An 18,185-nucleotide genomic window follows, 5' to 3' on the forward strand; every position below is an offset into this window, starting at 1 on the left:
AGGAGGAGGGGGGAGAAGGGGGGGGAAGAGGGAGGTAAGGCGAAATGGGGAGTCGAAATTAGTCAAACGGAAAAGAAAAAAGAAAAAAAAAAAAAGAAGAAAAAAAAAAAAGAACAAATTCTCTCCAATGAATGGAGGGTGAGAAGGCCGATTCACCGGTGGGGCCCTGCCGGGGAGGTATTTCTAGCCCGGCACGCCGGTGGCTCGTCCGCACCCATGCCCCCCCGGATAAGGTGCACCGTTCGCTTCGGGCGCTCCCGCAGCCTGCGGCGGGCCCGGGAGCTGGGCTGGCGCATCCTCCGCGGCGTCGTCGGGGCGCTGGGCCGCCGGCGGCCGCCGCGCCTGGCTCTGCTGCTGGTCCTGCGGCGGAGGCGCCGCGGGAGCCCCCGGCCCAGGTAGGGCCCCCCCGGGGACCGGGGCTGCTCGGGACTGGGGGGGCACCAGCCGTGGGGGGGAGAGGGGGGAGGGGCGGACGGCCCGACTGGGCGGCGGGAGGGGGGGGCAGCGGCTGTCGCCCCGGGGCGAGCGGGGTTCTCGTTGCCCTCGGTGGCCCGGCCGCGGCCGCGCAGCGCCGCGGAGCCCCCTCCGCGCCACATGCTCAGATTGCACCGGGAACATGTGAGGTTTGTACAGGCGTGGGGGTTATTATTATTATTATCTTTCCCCTATTTTTTTTTTTTAATCGCAGTAGAAAACAACAGGTTCTTGAAAAGTTACTGTAACTTATTTCTGCCTTTCCGCCCCCTCCCCTTCCCTCCCCTTTCCGAAAAGTTTTTCTTTTCTTTTTCTCTGTGGCTAATTTAGAAAAACTAAACCCACCAGCCCCTATCAACATTTGCAGTCGGTTCCTTGCGAATAAGGAACATAACTATTGCTCTGAAGAGAGAAAATGGCCACTGTTTTCGAGGGGGTATTACTTTCCACTGTTGTAAATGACAGCGAAATATAGTGGCCTACTTTGCCTTCCATTACTGTTATATAAATATGCGCAATAAAGGTCAGAGCGGCCGAGCAGCGCCAGAAAGAGTAATTAAAATGCACACGTGTAAAGGACCTTGAGAGACACCGGAGGTTCGGGCATTTTTAGAGGCTTTTTCCTGATTTCAGAATGCAAAACCGGATTGTTGTGGATCTGCATGGCACAGTTTAGGCCTCGATCATTACATATAATTAGACACTTAAAGAAAAATAAAGCGAATATTATTTTTTATGAGTATTTGAGCATTGTTCTGCAAAATCCTCGTAGAGGGTCATTAGAAGAGTCCACAACCTCCTCTAATCCAGAGCACAGACTGGAGAAGGACAGATGTAGAAGAGAAGGAAAGTAGAAATATTTGCCTGAAAACATCTACAAAAACAGAGATTATATATATAAATATATGTAAAAAAAAAATAATAAACCCTTCAAGCTATAAGACTCGTGTGGAGATAAAGCAATTCACAGTTTGCCTGCACCAGTCTCTAGTTAGATCACTTTAAACACTTTTTGAATATCAAGTGTGGTGAGGTACTTACACATGCACATACACGAGTGTGTATATATATGTAAATATATAAACCAGAAACAATACCCAGTTTTCCTTGTTACCTTTGAATTCCTTGTTTCTTGTATTTCTAGTAGGCCTAATTTCTTCATTTTACACTAAATGGGGGGGGTGTGTGTGTGAGAGAGAGTGGGGGAAGGAAGGGAAACTATAAACTCTGGCTGCCCTGAAATGCACGAATCTCGAATATAAAACATAAATATCAAGGTGTTTATTATCTCCAACTAAATTTGCTGTAGCAAGTATGTTGTCCCAAAAAATGACCCCGCTTTGGGACAACAAGGACAAAAACCTCTTATTGATCAGGCAGTGTGGCATTTTTTTTTTTTATTTCTATTCCCACACTCGCTGTAAAGGCTGTAAATACTACGCGCTTTTTTTTTTTTTTCTTTCTTTCTTTCTCTCTCTCTCTCTCTTTTTTTCTTTTCTTTTTTTCCCCCGAGCTTTTCATCGGGTAGATCGACTTCTTCTAAAATGCTGTATAGGTCTAGAACAGCCACTGAAAATCTGATTCTGAGGGGACTGGGGAGAGGTAAGAAAAGGGTGTGTATTTTATCTAAAAAAAAAGATATTTTCCCCTTTTGCCTACCCGTACTCCTTCCATAATAGGATGTAACAACATTACAGTCACAAAAGTCATGCAGAAACATCTTGGCAGCTCGGAGACAGCGAACCTCGAACCCACAGTATTTCGGGCCGCAGGAAGAGGGTGACTTCATATTCGGATTAGGTGGAAAACTACGCCAGGGGAGAAAATAAGTTTGGCAATAGAGAGAAAGCACCTCTTTTTACCCTTATTTCATATTTAGAGGGACGGATTCCGTTCTCAAGCGCTCAAAATTACATTGCTAAATTAAAAAGATGGAACAAAGGAAATTTCATCATTCCCCGAGCAGTGTTAGACAGAGGGAGTCTTTCGTTGAAACGGCGTCCACGAAGCTGCTTCTGACCCCCCGAGTGGGTGAGAGACGGGGACTGGCACCCAAAATCTGGCTGACAGAGGCGATCCTACAGCCGCCCACCCGGGCAGAGAATCGGGCACGGCATGACATACTTTTCTTGCAACATCTAAACCTAGTTACTTCTTAGGTCGATGGGAGAGGTTTTATTTGTTTTGCCTTTTGTGTGTGTTTATCCATTATCTGTCTTTGCTTTGCTGTTTTTTTTTTAAGGAAGGGAATATTTTTCCTGGGGAATGCTTAGTCACTTTTTCTAAACTGTTAGGTGATTATCCGGGTAGACCCATTAGGTCGTTTTACTTTCCGATGACTCCGTGGCCCAAAACGAGGGACCAGAATAATACGCACCTAAAATTTTCTGGAAGGTTTCTAAGAAAAATGTAGAAAATATCTAGGCATATTTTCACAGCTATTTACGGCGGTATATTGCATTCAGAAATGCGCTCTGTGCAAGTTTATAACACACGACTGTGAAAACAGAAACCGAAGTATTTATTCTTTATTATTGCAGATTTTTAAGTTGTTTGTTCGGTTCTGTTTGGGGTTGGTTTTTATGGGGTGGGGGTGTGTGCGTTGGTTTTGGGGGGCTTTTTTTTTTTTTTTTTTCTGTCATTTTATGTTAAAAAAAAAAGTCTATCGGACAAGTTCCAAAAGTCTAAAATTAAGGTGCTAGATTGTCCTGTTCTTACCCACTATGCGCAATGAGAAAAATTATCTTTGAAAATATACTGATATTTTAAGCCGAAGAGTAGAAGGACACTGTTCAACTATTTCTATTAATCGGTTTCGCTTCATTTTGAGCATAACTTCAAGCAACAAATCCACCACCACCCCCTCTCTCTTAACTGTAAATCAGGCTGCTTCCATGCAACCTCTCCATTGCACCCCCACCCCTGCCCCCTGTGCCTTTTTTGCCTATTTACAGGCGAGGAAATGCTAATATTAAATTCTCTATAGTTTGTGTCTTTGTAGTATTTAATTAACCCTAAACTTTTTACCGAAATAGTGGTTAGATGATCAAATAACTCACGTAAATGTTTTAAAATGCTCTTTTTCTTTTTCTTTTTCTTTTTCTTTTTCTTTTTCTTTTTCTTTTTCTTTTTCTTTTTCTTTTTCTTTTTCTTTTTCTTTTTCTTTTTCTTTTTCTTTTTCTTTTTCTTTTTTTTTCTTTTTTTCTTTTTTTTTCTTTTTTTTTTCTTTTTCTTTTTCTTTCTGTCATAAAATGGTTAGTATCTGCTAAGCTTTAAACAGGGCGTAAGATGGCTGCTTTTGGTAACTGAAAATTACCTTTTCCGTCCTGTATGCTATTATCAAGACATCTCAGAACAATTTGCAGGATTGGTGTACTTTAGTATTAAAATGGATCTATTTTCAGTGTCATAGATGTGTATTGTTGAACAATGACTTTTAAAAGAAATACGAAGAGAAATGTAGGACAGGAAGACTGCTTAACGTGGACTTTTTTTTTTTTTTTCGTTCGTGAAAATATCTTTGCAGTAAGGTTTGCTGGGGAGAGAAGGTGGCTTCTCCTCCTTTCCCCCAAGATACAAGTATAATACAAGGGTCGTTTTCAAAACACATCAGCACGGGCTCGTCTGTTATTTCCCAAATTCCAGATATGACCGTGTGTTGTTATGTTTCGATAATTTGGGGTCGTTTGTTGGTACCAGAATTGCGCAAAATAGGATTTGCATTTGTGGGGGAAAAATTCGTCTGACTTTAGTAATGTAACTTAAAATTGCGTCGTTTTAATGGTTCAGTACCTTGATAAGTGATTTGGACGGTCAGTAATCATTAGCACGAGACCGTATTTGCTGTTTTACTCCATTCTGCGATTTCGTAGCTTTTAATGGGTTTTAGCAGGGATGAAGGTGCAAACAGGCCATCTGACTCCTCTAGTAACGTCTTCACTTACAAATATGTTGGCATGTGAGTGTATAAATTTTTTTATATTTATGTATTCGCAAAAAGGCACATGCATATATTTATACACATACACACATGCATAAAATACACTAGTAATACTATTTCACAAAAAGCAAAATTAGCCAGCGATAATGTGCAACCCTGCCGCTCCTCAACATTGATTTGAAATTTTATGACGCCTGACACATGTAGCGAAGGAGCTCTTCTCGGATTTATCTCTACATGGCTATCATTAAAGGCAGAGAGCGCATGAGGGACTGGAGTGCACTTCGCTTGTTGGGTGGGGATCCTTTCCTCTTCATTTCTCACACTTTGCGGACTTTTTAAAAATCCACTTTTAAATTTTACTTGCTGGCATGTATTTATATATTTATTTTACGGCCTGCCAGCCCCGGGGCCCGCTCCGTACCATGCGCTGCAGCAAAGCCACGGTGGTTGGGAGCCCGCCGCAGGTCTCTCAACCCACCCAAGCCCACTTCAAATGTCGCACCCTGCTCGTGCAACGCCACTTCCCCCAGAAACTTCACGAGGGAGGCTCAGAAAGCCCCCAAGTGAGGAAATTTCAGTGAAATCCCGACTTGGCTACGCAGGGATAAATTTGGGCTTATTTCTCATCCCAGGATGCCTCTGCCTTTCGGCCGTCAGTACACGCAGACATAAAATCGCCGGTTTTCCCCTTTCGCCACGCAGGGCTGTCCGCGGAGGAAGGGGGGCGGAAGGGGGGTGGGTGGGGGGTGGGTGCAGAGATTAACGCCGAAGGGAATAAAGGTGCATCTGCACAGAAGCAGATACTGCTTCTGTGGCAATCACACCGGATTTCTGCAATTAAAAAGAGGAAAATAGAGAACTGATATGGGAAGAAAAGAAAAGAAAAAAAGAAAGCTAAAAAACTTCCTTAATCTGCTTTCTGTATTTGCTCACTTCACGGTTCGAGTCCGACCTCGGCGGTGGCTCCGAAACGCCCCCGCTCCCTGCGTCGCCTTGTGGGAAGGCCGGAGCCTTAACACACACGCACACACACACCCCCCCCCCCGCCTCCTTCTCCTTGCCTCGTACCCGGCCCTGCCCGTAGCTCCGGGCTGGCGGAACCAACCCTCCGACCGCCGGCAGCCGGTGCTGCGCAGCCCCGCGGGCGCCGGCGCCGATCCCCGCTCATCTCGGCGGTTGGGGGGGGTCGCTTGGGGAGGGGGGTGTCACAGGGAGCCGCTTTGCCCAGGAGGGATGAGACGTCAGGTGCTTGTTTTTTGGGGATCTCCGCAGCGGCGAGGCCCTACCCAGCCTCTGGCTGCCGGGATGGAGCCGTGCCTTACCCGGGCTGGCTCTCGCCGCGGTTTCCCTGCCCGCGGGAGGCTCTGGCAGGGCCGGGGTGAAGCGGTCCTCTTCTGCCGGCTGCCGTGAGGTGGATGGCTGGCTTCCTACGAGCACAGCTCTCTTCCTCATCCGGGACGCCCGGGACGCGGGGACGGACCTCAGACCCGCGGCTCGGAGGGGCTCGGGGCAGGGCAGCCCCCCTCTCTCCCCCTCCCCTCCCCCCCCGCTCCGCAGGCAGAAGCGGAATCCATCCCTGGCGTCCGAATCCATCCTCGTGGACAAGGGGCCCCGGGAAGGATCTGGTGTCCCCCCCCGCGCCCGCCCCACGCCAGATAACCGTGGGGCGCATCCCACCTGCCCTGGCCGGGGCCAACCCGGGCAGCCCGGAGAAGCCGTTTGCCGATAGGGCTGCGCCCCACTCTCCTGCCTTCACCCCCCACACACTGTGGGCCGGGGTGGGGGGCGCAGGGACGCAGCCCTCATCCCCTTCCTTCTCCCGCACCGACGGGGCCCCCGGAGGGAGGCAGCTCCTCTCGGGGGGGGGGCACAGCCCCTCTCGGCGGGGGTGGTGGTGAAATCGTGCTCCCCCGCGGGGGTGCCGAGCTGCCCCCGGCTCTCAGCTTGCGTAGCAGGCTGCCGGCACCCAGCCCCCCTGCCCCCTCACTCCTTCCCCCCGCCGGGTACCCCCTAAGAAGGGTACGCGGATTTTGACATAGCCACCAACACTGCACTCTCCTCCGCGGCAGGAGCCGGGGGGGAGGGCGGGGCGGGGAATATGCTGCAACGCCCTGGGGGGGTCGACAGGGCCGTACCCGGGGGCCGCCTGCCCCCCGGCGGGTGGGGTCGGGGGGCGGCCCCGCTGCCCTCGGGGAGGAGCAGCCGCGGCGCGGCGGCAAGCAAAGTCCCGGACGAGGGGAGAGGGAAAACCCGGGGGCAGCCGTGCGAGTTGGGCCTTTGGGGGGCGATGGAGGGGTCCCCCCGGGGCGAGGGCTCCGGTGACCGGCTGTGCAGCGCCGCCGCCCGCGGGGACCACGAGGAGGTGCGGAGGCTCCTGGACGCGGGCGCGGATCCCAACGGGACCAACTCCTTCGGGAGGACCCCGCTCCAGGTAGGGAGCAGCGCGGGGCGGGGGTAACAGGAGCGGGGGTGGGGGGTGGGGAGGGGGGCGAGGGGGAAAGCTGTCCTCTGCCACGCTCGCGGAGGGGAGAGAGATTTCGGGTTTTGAACGAGTTTTTATTGTTATTATCGGAACTGCGGATTATCCATCCGCAGCTGGCTGAATACAGGCGGGCGCTTTTCTGAACCCTCGCCCTCCTGCAAATATGAGGTGGAGTTTAGAGGGGCACCGCTGGCAGCAAACGAATTACGGTAGAAGATACTCAGGAGGAGAAGTGGGACTGCAAAACCCACTTCCAGAGGGGTTCAGGGAGTTAGCTGTGCTTCTATCTGCTTTTCTCGTTTGTTTGTTTGTTTGTTTTAAATATAGACTTAATGGGTCTTTTCCCCCAAGGATATCGAAGTGTGGTCCCTTACTAGTGTATTCATGTGAAAGGACAGTACAGAAGACGGCGTAGAAATTGTCACCGAGTAGAAATTGTAACTTGAAACTAGTATTAGTAGTCGTCACTATTATTAACAGTATTTTTAATATTCACTATTCGTCAATAGCGGTAGTATTCACTGATAAATATAATAAGTACCAGTGTGGAGTGGAGTTGGTTTCTGGGCATTTTGAGAGCTAGAAGTGTGTTGTATTAATCGACATACTTAAGCTGAAAGTTTTAAAATACTCATTGAACGATTAATGTACTGTGATTTAAACAGGACTTGTATGACAGTGTTTTCTCGAGTTGCCATTTTAAGCGATATATTTAATTATGCACCAGCTAAGCTGAACAGCCATTTTGGTCCTTGCACTTTATATGGAAAATGAAATGCTTTAAAAGTAATTTACTGAGAAAGGCACTGAGGAAGTTATTCGTTTTATTTCTGTTGTACGTTTAAATTCCAGATGAAAAGGCTCTCCACAAAAGAAAGGCTCTCTTACAAAATTATTGTAAATTTTCTCTTTCCTCCCCTCATTTCAGGTGGAGACTGATTTCTGTTTTCCTTACCAAGACTTTGCAAAATGGCTGCCACTCTGAGATGTGGACTCTTTTTTTCTTTCTCAAAAACTTAACCTCTGCAGGAATTTATATATTGTGTAATTTATAAGCATTTTCACACTTCTATTATAAACAGAACCAAATATTTGTAGTCCACAACTAAATTCTCTCGAGGAAGACGATAATAAGAAAACCTGTTGTCTCAAAATATTTTCTACAGTGTTAAGATTTTAAGATTAAATTTATGGAGGTTAAAATTCCATAGCAAATGACCAGGAGAAGGCTGGAAGTAAAACCCCAAGTGTCATTTTCTTTTGTTTGGTTGGTTGTTTATTGGGTTTTTGCTCGGTTGTTTGTTTAGTTTGTTGGTTTTTTTTTTTTTTTTTTTTTTTGGCTCAGTCGTGCATGATCAGACTTTGCCAGAGGTTTCTGCTTTTGCTTCAGCTGCAGAGTGGCACCAGGGTTCAGCAAAATTCCGTGCATTACCCGTGGGCGCTCAGCTGCTTTTCCTTGCTCCTGAGAGAAGCAGCACAGGTTTAGACAGAGCTGAGAGAGAGAAAAGCGGCTCCATACTGAACTCAGAAGGGGGGAGGGCCGGGGGGGGGGGGGGGGGGGGAGGAGGGAGAGAGTAAAACCACACCGAGCACAGAAAAGAGCCGAAGAGCTGCTGGGGAGGTTACACACAGCTACCTTGCTCAGCCACGCTCGCTGTGCTGCGCTGGTCGCTGGTAAATCCATAACGCATCGTAAGGCTTCTCAGGGCTGTCACAGAATGCATAGTGTGTGCATATGTTTATCTGCAGTGTGTACATATATTTATGTACCCAGTAACGCATCCAGGAGGCTTGATGCAAGGCTCCTCAGGGCTGTCACAGAACGCACAGCGTGTACATATATTTATGTACACGCGTATACTTATGTACAGAGTAACACATCCTAAGTGGCAGGAAGCTTGACACAAGGCTCCTCAGGGTGCCACGGAATGCATAGTGTGTAGATGTGTTTGTGTACATAGCATGTACATATATTTATACCACACTATTTATGGTATAATAAATGGCACATATAAATGGTATATATAAATGGCACATGTGTATATATATATGTACACACCATAGTGTGTACATGTATTTATATACATAGCGTGTACATATATTTATACCACACTATTTATGGTGTAATAAATGGCACATATAAATGGTATATATAAATGGCACATATATTTTGTGTATGTATATATGTACACACCTATGTGTATGTGTGTGTATATATATACATATATATACACCACAGGCACCATATATACCATGGTATATATAAATGGTATAAAATGTGGAACAGAACATACATATACGCTGTACCTAGTCTGGAAATCATGTGCATCGTAGCTAATATTTTAATTTATTGTGGAATCGCAGAATATCTCAAGTTGGAAAGGACCCATAAGCATCCTGGAGTACAGCTGCGCGCATTCGTGCGGGTCACGGCCACAACTAGTTGTCAGAAGAAAATCACGCACGAAAGGCTTCCCCGGCCCCCCTGCCTTCAGCCCCCTGTCCCGGCCCCCTTCCCCCCCCCGCACCCCGGCCCCCGGCTACCCCTCCGCAGCCGCGCTGCCGGGCGGCGCTGACGCTGTCTCTCCCCGCAGGTGATGATGCTGGGCAGCCCGCGGGTGGCCGAGCTGCTGCTGCAGCGCGGAGCCGACCCCAACCGCCCCGACCCGCGCACCGGCTGCCTCCCGGCCCACGACGCGGCCCGCGCCGGCTTCCTGGAGACCCTGGCGGCCCTGCACCGCGCCGGGGCCCGCCTCGACCTGCCCGACGGCAGCGGCCGCCTCCCCCTCGACGTGGCGGCGGGGGGCCCGCACGGACCGGTGGCCCGGTACCTGCGCCGCCCGCCGCCCCTCCCCGCCGCCGCAGCGGGGGCCGGGCCAGCCGCAGAGGGGGATGAGCGCTGACACCCTCCGACCCGTACCCCGACCCCTCCCCGCTGACACCCCTTCCCCTTAGATAGGTCCCCTCTCCTCTCCTCCCGGGCGCCCGCCTGCTGGGGAGAGTCTTCCTCTGTCCCCCTCCCGCACACCCCGAGCACTTCGTGTCCCCCTTCTGCCAGGCGACGCGTGCTAACCAATTTTCTAAGAAAAGCGGAAAGAAGCGAAACACGGCCGCGGGGAGCGCCCCTGGTCCCCGGTGGGCGGAGGACAAGCAACATGCAGTTCTCCAGTGCTCCGAGGGGGAAAATTTCGTCGTTTTCCCCCGCACCATTTATTTTTAAATTGATGCGGTCTAGAGAAGTGAGAACGCCCCGTTTCCCGTAGAGGCTCGCTCACTGCCCTGCAAGCCACTGCCTCCATCTCCATCAGATATTTGTCTTATTCACGGCGGTACTGATTTTATTCATTACCGCACAATCCTGGAGAGCTCTGCGTTCTAGTGATAGCTTGAGATTCTTTTATATAGCGCTCAGAGGTAGTGAACACCTTAGCCATCCCGTTTAAAAATTTAATTCATCTTCAGATCTTCTCCCCTTATCACCCCGCCCAACTCGGAAAGTCTTAAAATATTTAACACTGATCGAGACTACAATTTGGGAACTACTGGAAATATTTTGTATAGTTTGTATAGGGAAGGCTATCCATGTGAGAAACCAATCGGGAGTCCTTTAGTTACTGCGTAGTTTTACCATTTGGAGACACCCCGTTGATTCAGAAGATCTGGCCAACGATCTTACTATTTTTAAGAGAGCTTCCCGGGTCTCCAAACCAGATATTTGGAAACAAAAACCAATGGCTGAGCTTAGTTATGAATCTGTATCTCTTCACACGCACTGCCTCTGTTTTTCCTGCGCGATTTCCATCGTCTGCCCGCTGTTCGTACCGCTGATGTGCGACGAAATACCTCTCATTATTCAACGGCAAAATATCAAAGAGGTTGGCTTAACCCCCCCCCCCCGAATCCTTGTGTTCAACTATTAAACGGTCCTGTATGCAGCACTACTCGGTGTTGGGCGGTGTTATTTATTTCGACTCCGTTCGCCGCTTACACTTTCCCCGTCTGTGCGTAAACGCGCGCACGTACACACAACAGGGCTTATATGCGGGTGTGTATTAAGCACCACATACATACTCGAGTTAAAAGCATCCATGAAAGTCGTTAATTTCCTTATTTAAAACGACTCTTACAGCTGCTCTACTGCTCCACTGCATTTAGTACCTTTGCGATGACTCAACGATCTTTTTAAAAGCGGATTTTTTTTTTTTTCTTTTCCTGCTAAAATACCGATGGCATGCACACATTGCAGACAGAATAAGGCATGCTATGCTTGAAGGTTGGTTTTTTTTTCCCGATTGCCGCAGATACTCTGGAGGTTTTGTTGGCCGTGCCCTGCTCAGGGTAGGGATCGCGAGGCCAGAAGATGCGCTCCAACGTCCCGTCGCTTCGCCTCTGGTTTACCAAAGAACGGCTTTCTGCCGCTCATTTCTTTGAAATAGAAGGGGGAGGTGGGAGAGGTGGGGGGTGGAAATCACTCTCCCCTCAAAGAAGAAAGGTTATTTCCTAGCTTTTTGGGGGGCAAATTGAGAGCGAGCCTCTCCCCAGAAGGCGTTCGGCGGGAGCGGGGTCAGCAAATAGGTCTGGGGCGGGGGCAGGGCGGATGGGGAGAATGCGTTTTTCTTTTTCTCTCCACGGCTTGCATGCAGCCCAGCTCAGCCTCGGATTGCCGGGCCCGACGGCAGGTGAGTGTCCCACCCGTCCTCGCTGCCGGCGGACCGCGGACGGCGCGGCGGGGAGCGGAGCATCCACCCCCGCCTTCCACGGCCCCCGCTGCCCGGAGGCTGCGCATCGAGGAAGCCCCCTGCCCCGTGGGAAGGAGGGCCAGGGGATTCCCTTCAGAAAAAACACGTCTGGCGGAGCGGTGTCCACACCGGGATGTCCACGGGGTTTCCTCGCAGCCTCTCCCCACCCCGGAAAGCCGTGACGAAAGGGCGTGACTTTCCCGGGGCCTTTGGACTCGGAGCTGACGAAGCCCAAAACTTCCTCGGGAAAGTCATCTGAAGAGAAGAGGATGACGAGTTTTGGGGACGGAGTTACGCAAGGTGATTTTCAGAGGCAGGGTGTTAAGTGCGGTGTGCGACGGAAAGGACAAGGTGTCCACCGGGCTGAACAACTTTTCTTTTTACTGCTGCCACCATGAAGAGGGAAGGAAAGGAAGAACTTGCACTGCTTCGGAAAGTACAGAGAAAGGTTTTCCTTCCAAGTACCCAGCCCGACCTCCGTGAAAAAAAATATTCTCAACTTCTTTGTCTCTATAAAAGGTCTTTAAAATGATAGGTTCACCACACTGAAGTAGCCGCTCTATGCTGCCTTCCTTTCTGTTGTAAATGTTCTCTCTTTGGACACAGATTCAGCAGCACTATGTGTTACAAAGCACCCTTCAATTGAGTGTGAAGGCCATCACCTAAATAATTTGACTAGATACTTTCCATTGTGGTGTTTTCTGTCAAGCTTTTATTTTTTTGAAATAAAAATACCTTCAGGTGTAATGGCACTTAGAAAACCAAAATGGTTTCTGTTAACGCGTTCTGGAAATTCAGTCTTCGACAACGTGACTCCCAAGCCAACAGGCATCATCCCCCTTCAATTCACCTACATTTACCAAAGTTTATTTTCTCCAGGGGTCCATAGGCTTTCAATATTTTGTTCACAGTCCTGAAAGCTTCACAGAAGTGAAAAAAAGCATTTTAGGAGAGAAAGTCATCACCTGTCCTTGCCTGGGTGTGGCGGTGCAACACCACCACCACCACCCTCCTTTTGGCCACTCGGTGCTCGGTGCGATTCCCCATCCCTGGACCACATACCGATTTAGGAGAAGTCACGACACGAATTGCGAAAGTGTTAAGCACTCCCTTAAGGCGCCTTGCTCCTGCTTCCCCTATCGCTTGGAAATGGTAATGACAATCAATCAACACCTGACAGCCTAGTACGTCTGTACCTGGATCATGGCCCAAAGAGGGGTGACATTAGAACTCTAGCAAGACCTAGCAAGTTCTGGACTTGCATAACTGATGGAAAGTAGCAGAATATCCCATTGTCCAAATTGGGCCAGAGTGGAAAAATACTTGACGAAAGTCAATTATCCCGGACCCTCTAAGTAGTGATTCTAGCAGGACCCTTTGAGGCCCCCTGGACCACAGTGGGCTGTGGCCAACATCTCCCCTGAGTTGGGACACGGTTCAGGCAAACACCTGAAGGATTGAAAGGCCAGGGCAAGTCAGCCCCCTTCGAGCCTCAGTTGTCACCCGCTGAGGAATGACAATGCATTGCGAGTATTTACGCCAAACGCAAAGAGGAAAATTTTAACTACAGCCTAGACTCTCTCTTTCATGCACCTCTCTATATAAATGTTAGCTCTTATGAGTGTGGATGTTCTCATACTGTACAGGATCCAAATATTTGTCTGTGTGCGTGTAAAAGGGGCACCCATTGGCTCATTGGAGTTTGCACGTTGCAAAGGGACCTTTGATCCTAGCAGTTAAAAACTCGGGTGTGGGTGTGACCCCTCAAGTGGTGCTGTATGTTTTTGCTCATAGGTGTATATTTGGGATATCTTATAGTAAGTGTGAGCCTTGCCATTTTCAAATCTGCAATTAAGTCACTGTGCAATTATTTTGCTAAATCATCTTGTAAATCCTTAAATTGGCTAATGATTAAGTGCTGCTAAAATGTAGCCTCTTGATCTTCCTGAAGTCATTAATAAATTTTGAATTGCTGCTAAATTATAACTGTGTCAAATATTTCCACCTGGGGCAAAGCTGTGGAAATACATTAACCTGACTGCCTATTTCCATAGAAAATAAGCCTCAAGCACTATGAATCTCAGGAGGCAAATGGAAATGCTCAGAGCCCTCACAGAATAAAGCAAGGAATTTGAAGATGAGACAGGTAAGCCACAGGACCTGGTGCTGGATAAAGGACCTCTGGAGACACTCATATCTTACAAGAGCTCTGGTGGGGCAATCACTACCAGCAGTAGAGATGAGGGATGATACACCTAATGGTTCTAGATTATTTTTTCTTTTTAAATCAGGTCTCAATCAGTCCTAATCTGACACTCACTAAAATAATTCACAATTTCTTTCTTTTTTTTTTTTTTTTCTTTTTTTTCCCCTCCTTTTTTTCCAAACTTACAGGAAAAAGAGGCAGGAATACTTTAAGATACTGTGTGAAAAGACATTAAGACAGAACACACTTTTTCTCTGTGGAAAAGAGGCCAGAGGACAAATTTCTCCACATTTCACTCTCTTTGTTACCATGTGCTCATAAGTACCCACATGCTTTTGGTAGAAACACCTGCTAAGAAAGTGTTTCTCTGCTGCAGGAAGCCCAAGAAGGGGCAGTGAAATAAGAGGAGGTTCTTAGGAGTTGAAAACCAACCTTGGCAACTAGAGTCTTCAGGTTGCCTCACACAAAGGTAGCCAGATGTTTGCCACTAGACCAAGCATTACTCTTGGCAGCGAGTGTAAGCTCAGGACTAGTGGTCTAGTCTGAGTCTCACGCAATGAGAAGTCCTGTTTGCACCTACTGCTCCAGCCAGGGGCTGTGCAACCAGGGAGAAGTTTTTCCACAAAGGACCAAGGGGACAAGACATTTAGAGTTCAGCTCACACCGTCAACAGAGGTCATGCCATTAGAAACACCCTACTTTCTTACCGCCAAACTAAGTAGCTCACACTGCCATTGATGTAGTCACACTTCTCAGGAAGCAGCCTACATGTGATTTCTGAACAAAGGCATTGCTACGTGAAGAGGTGAGAGTAGTAATCTAGGACATTAGAGTTAGTTCGATCTCCAAGGTGGGGAAAATCCCAAGATAAGCATCTTTTTCTCTACGTGGTGCTGGTGGTTGACAGCACTGACTGGGTAAAAAGGTAAGAAAGCAGGCTTGTTGAGAGCTGTGAGGATGCTGCAGAGGCACAGGGTGTCCAGAACAAGGAGAAAAGAGGCAGGTCCAGCTCAAAGAAGAGGTGCCTGGACAAAAGGGAAACAAACATGGCAGAGTCTGCAGAAGCCTGAAAGGATGGACAGTGGACATTTACCTCTACCCCACCCCATGCCAACCTGGGTCAATGGTTTCGTGTGGCTTCTAAAAAAAAGCTCATTCCTGCAGACATCCAATGCACATGGCTGATGAGCAGTGGCTCTTACAATTAGACAGTGGAACCTGTTTGGTGGAAATTATGGGAGAGAGGGCATTCCTTGCCTCCAGAGATCAAGCATTTGAACACTGTTACAAAGTATTTTTTTTTTTTTTACATCTATTTTCACCTTTTGCCCCAAGCAGCCTAAAGGCTGGCTTATTTTCAGGCAGATATGAAAGCATGATTATAAATGTTTGACCACGATATGAATACAAATAAAACATATTTCAGAACCTTCAAATGACAATGAGCAAGCAATGTGCTCTTGTGGCCAGGAAGGCCAACGGAATCCTGGGCTGCATAGGGAAGAGTGTGGCTAGTAGGTTGCGGGAAGTCATTCTCCCCCTCTACTCTGCACTGGTGAGGCCACAACTGGAATACTGCATCCAGTTCTGGGCTCCCCAATTCAAGAGGGATAGGGAACTACTGGAAAGAGTCCAGCGAAGGGCAACAAAGATGATTAAGGGATTGGAGCATCTCCCTTATGAAGAAAGGCTAAGAGAGCTGGGACTCTTTAGCCTGGAGAAGAGAAGGCTGAGGGGAGACCTTATTAATGCCTATAAGTATCTCAAGGGTGGGTTGAAGGAGGAGGGAGCCAGACTCTTTTCAATGGTTCCCAGTGACAGGATGAGGGGCAATGGGCACAAGTTGGAACATAGGACGTTCCACTTGAATATGAGAAAGAATTTCTTCACGGTGAGGGTGACAGAGCCCTGGAACAGGCTGCCCAGGGAGGTTGTGGAGTCCCCTTCTTTGGAGATTTTCAAGACCCGCCTGGATGCAGTCCTGAGTAGCATTCTCTAAGCAATCCTGCTTCGGCAGGGGAGTTGGACTAGATGATCTATATGGTCCCTTCCAACTCTAAAAAAAATTCAGTGAAATTCAGTGAAACCTTCTTACACAGTGGACAAAAGCCCATACAAAAGCTACTTTCTATGAAGCACTAATTAATAAAACACAGATTCTAAGGTCAAATTAAAAGATTTCCATGAGATCAAACATCTTTCTCTGTGCTAAAGGAACCATCCTGTAGGAAACCAAACAACTGGACAGACTTCATGTGTCCTCTAAGATACATTTCACTTACTATAGGCATTATTCTCGGTTCCATACATTGCTGAATCTGGGGATTGAACATTATGCCCAAACTTCACTTTTTTTTTCTCTTTTCAAAGTGTACATAGAAACCACTGTTTTTTAAACTCATATTGTTCCCTTAAGCAATGCTATTCAACACTGGGGTCATCAAGCTATTCTACAGGTTTGCATCGCCCATTTCTTTTCTACAGCTGTATAGAAGCACACAAGCTATCACAATTTATGAATGTACTTCATTTGCATATGTGCTCCTTCGGTGGTTGTTTTCAGTAAAGGTTCATGCAGTTCTGCTCACTGGTAGCAAGGTAAACTGTTTCACCAAATATCAAGCTAAATAATTTTGTGCTAAATACTGCGCAGAATAAGCCTGATTCCATGAGGAATGCCTGCCCTAAGGCGGTAGGTTTGAAATCACTGAGAGGTGTATGTATCCAAAAAGAACATCCTGCAAACACACCAGTCCAGCAACCCCGTTCACAAAAATTATATGCAGAAGTTATTTTCACATTCTATGTCAGTCAACAAAAATTTCTAGAAAATCCCAGTTTACATAGTCATGGAAAAAATAGATGACGTTAATTAAATAAAATGGAGAAACTTCTGGATTCCACTTGGGTTTATTCCACATGAATTTAAATAATTCTGTGTTCTGTTATTATTACTGAAACCATAAGACATTTATCTTGCTCTGTCCTGAGTAGAAGACTGAGTCAGAAGATTCATAGCCTAAAAGTTTCTGGAAGCAGGTTATTTATTCAGTGGTCATCACAACAGCAATAATGTTATTCCTTACTGCTTGGTGTCGTGAGAATAAAATCAAAAGGCAATAGAAAATACTGATACCAAGTCCAGTGTGGGCTTTCTTACCTACACAGAACCTATTTACTCTCTCTCATAAAAGCACCAAACTAGTGTTATTTTCTCCCATATATTTTAACAAAGATCAGAAGATCCAGATGGCCAGTTGTACGTTAGGAAATGGGCTATTGAACAATGACTTTATTGTTCATTTACAAGAATTAGTGAATTCTTGTAAATTTACAGACAATCCAAATCTGAAAACAGACAATCCAAAGTTTGATTTTTTTTCAGCCTAAAGTTTCCTCTGTAGAAATAGGGTCAATTCCAGAATGAGTTCAAGACTGTTCAGAACTAAATTGCTTTTCTTTTGGAATGCAGTTCTGGAGCAACTGGCAGACCTCGTTTTTCACAGGTGCTGTAAGGAAAAGCCCTTTCCTCCTGCCCCTTGGCTGGCCATGCAGCCCCACTGTGCTGATGCCACATTGCACTCCTTCATGACTTGCTTTAACTTGCTAACATGGTGGAAGCTGTTCCATTTTGGGGAAGGGACTACCACTTTTTTTCTTTTTTTTTTTTTCCCCTGGTTCTGTGAACAAAGAGGAGTTTGACATGCATTGCAGCGAGAACAAAATCAAGCAGGAAGGAGGAGCAGGAGAGAGGGGGAACAGCAGCCCCATCAGCACATCAGATGCAGTTTAGGGAGGTGAAAAAATCCCAACAATACTTGTGAATAATTCTAGATGGAAATCTTTGTAATCTCCTAAATCCATGGAGCTGGGCCTCCTCTATGACACCCTGATGTTCAGACAGAAAATATATTTCCAAACATGTACAGTCACGCATGGTTTTGCACCACAAATTGCCAAAGCCAATTCATCGCAAAGGTGGTGGAGAACTTTACAATTATCTAAATAAACAACTGCAAACTTTTGCAAAAGAGCGATTAAATGTTAATTCCAATTCTCTTGCACTGTCCTTCTTCAGTCAGTACTGCAATGACAGTGGGGAGAGGAAGCAGTCGTTAAAACAGTTAAGCCAGAGTTTCCGTCTTAGAGGGCAGATCCCGCCCAGTGCTGAGCACCTCCTGAATTAATTTCTCCCCTTACTGATACTCAGCTGGTTTCAATAAACAAGATACTCACTTACTGGTTACAGTTCCGGGAACCCCAACTGCTCTCGGGTGTGTTTTGAATACTAATATAACAACTAACTTCTGATGTCACATGCCACCTGTGCTGAGAGATGCT

At 47.4% G+C, this 18,185-nt stretch overlaps 1 protein-coding gene and 1 pseudogene across 1 annotated transcript; both read left to right on the plus strand.

The window, feature by feature from the left end:
- The first annotated feature begins 131 nt into the window (after positions 1–131).
- LOC141477148 (cyclin-dependent kinase inhibitor 2A-like) lies at positions 132–9,802 on the plus strand. Its single transcript, XM_074166231.1, has 2 exons — positions 132–395; positions 9,494–9,802. Exons 1-2 carry the CDS (start codon positions 132–134, stop codon positions 9,800–9,802), a joined length of 573 nt encoding a protein of 190 aa, XP_074022332.1.
- Positions 6,705–6,875, plus strand: LOC141477178 (cyclin-dependent kinase 4 inhibitor B pseudogene; annotated as a pseudogene).
- Positions 9,803–18,185: the final 8,383 nt, after the last annotated feature.

Source organism: Numenius arquata, chromosome Z, assembly GCF_964106895.1.
Source record: "Numenius arquata chromosome Z, bNumArq3.hap1.1, whole genome shotgun sequence".
Classification (NCBI taxonomy): Eukaryota; Metazoa; Chordata; class Aves; order Charadriiformes; family Scolopacidae; genus Numenius; species Numenius arquata.

Coding starts and splice junctions, on each gene's coding strand:
- LOC141477148 (XM_074166231.1), top strand. CDS start 132: ATGGAGGGTGAGAAGGCCGATTCACCGGTGGGGCCCTGCCGGGGAGGT. Junction 396..9,493: donor CGCGGGAGCCCCCGGCCCAG/GTAGGGCCCCCC, acceptor CTCTCCCCGCAG/GTGATGATGCTGGGCAGCCC.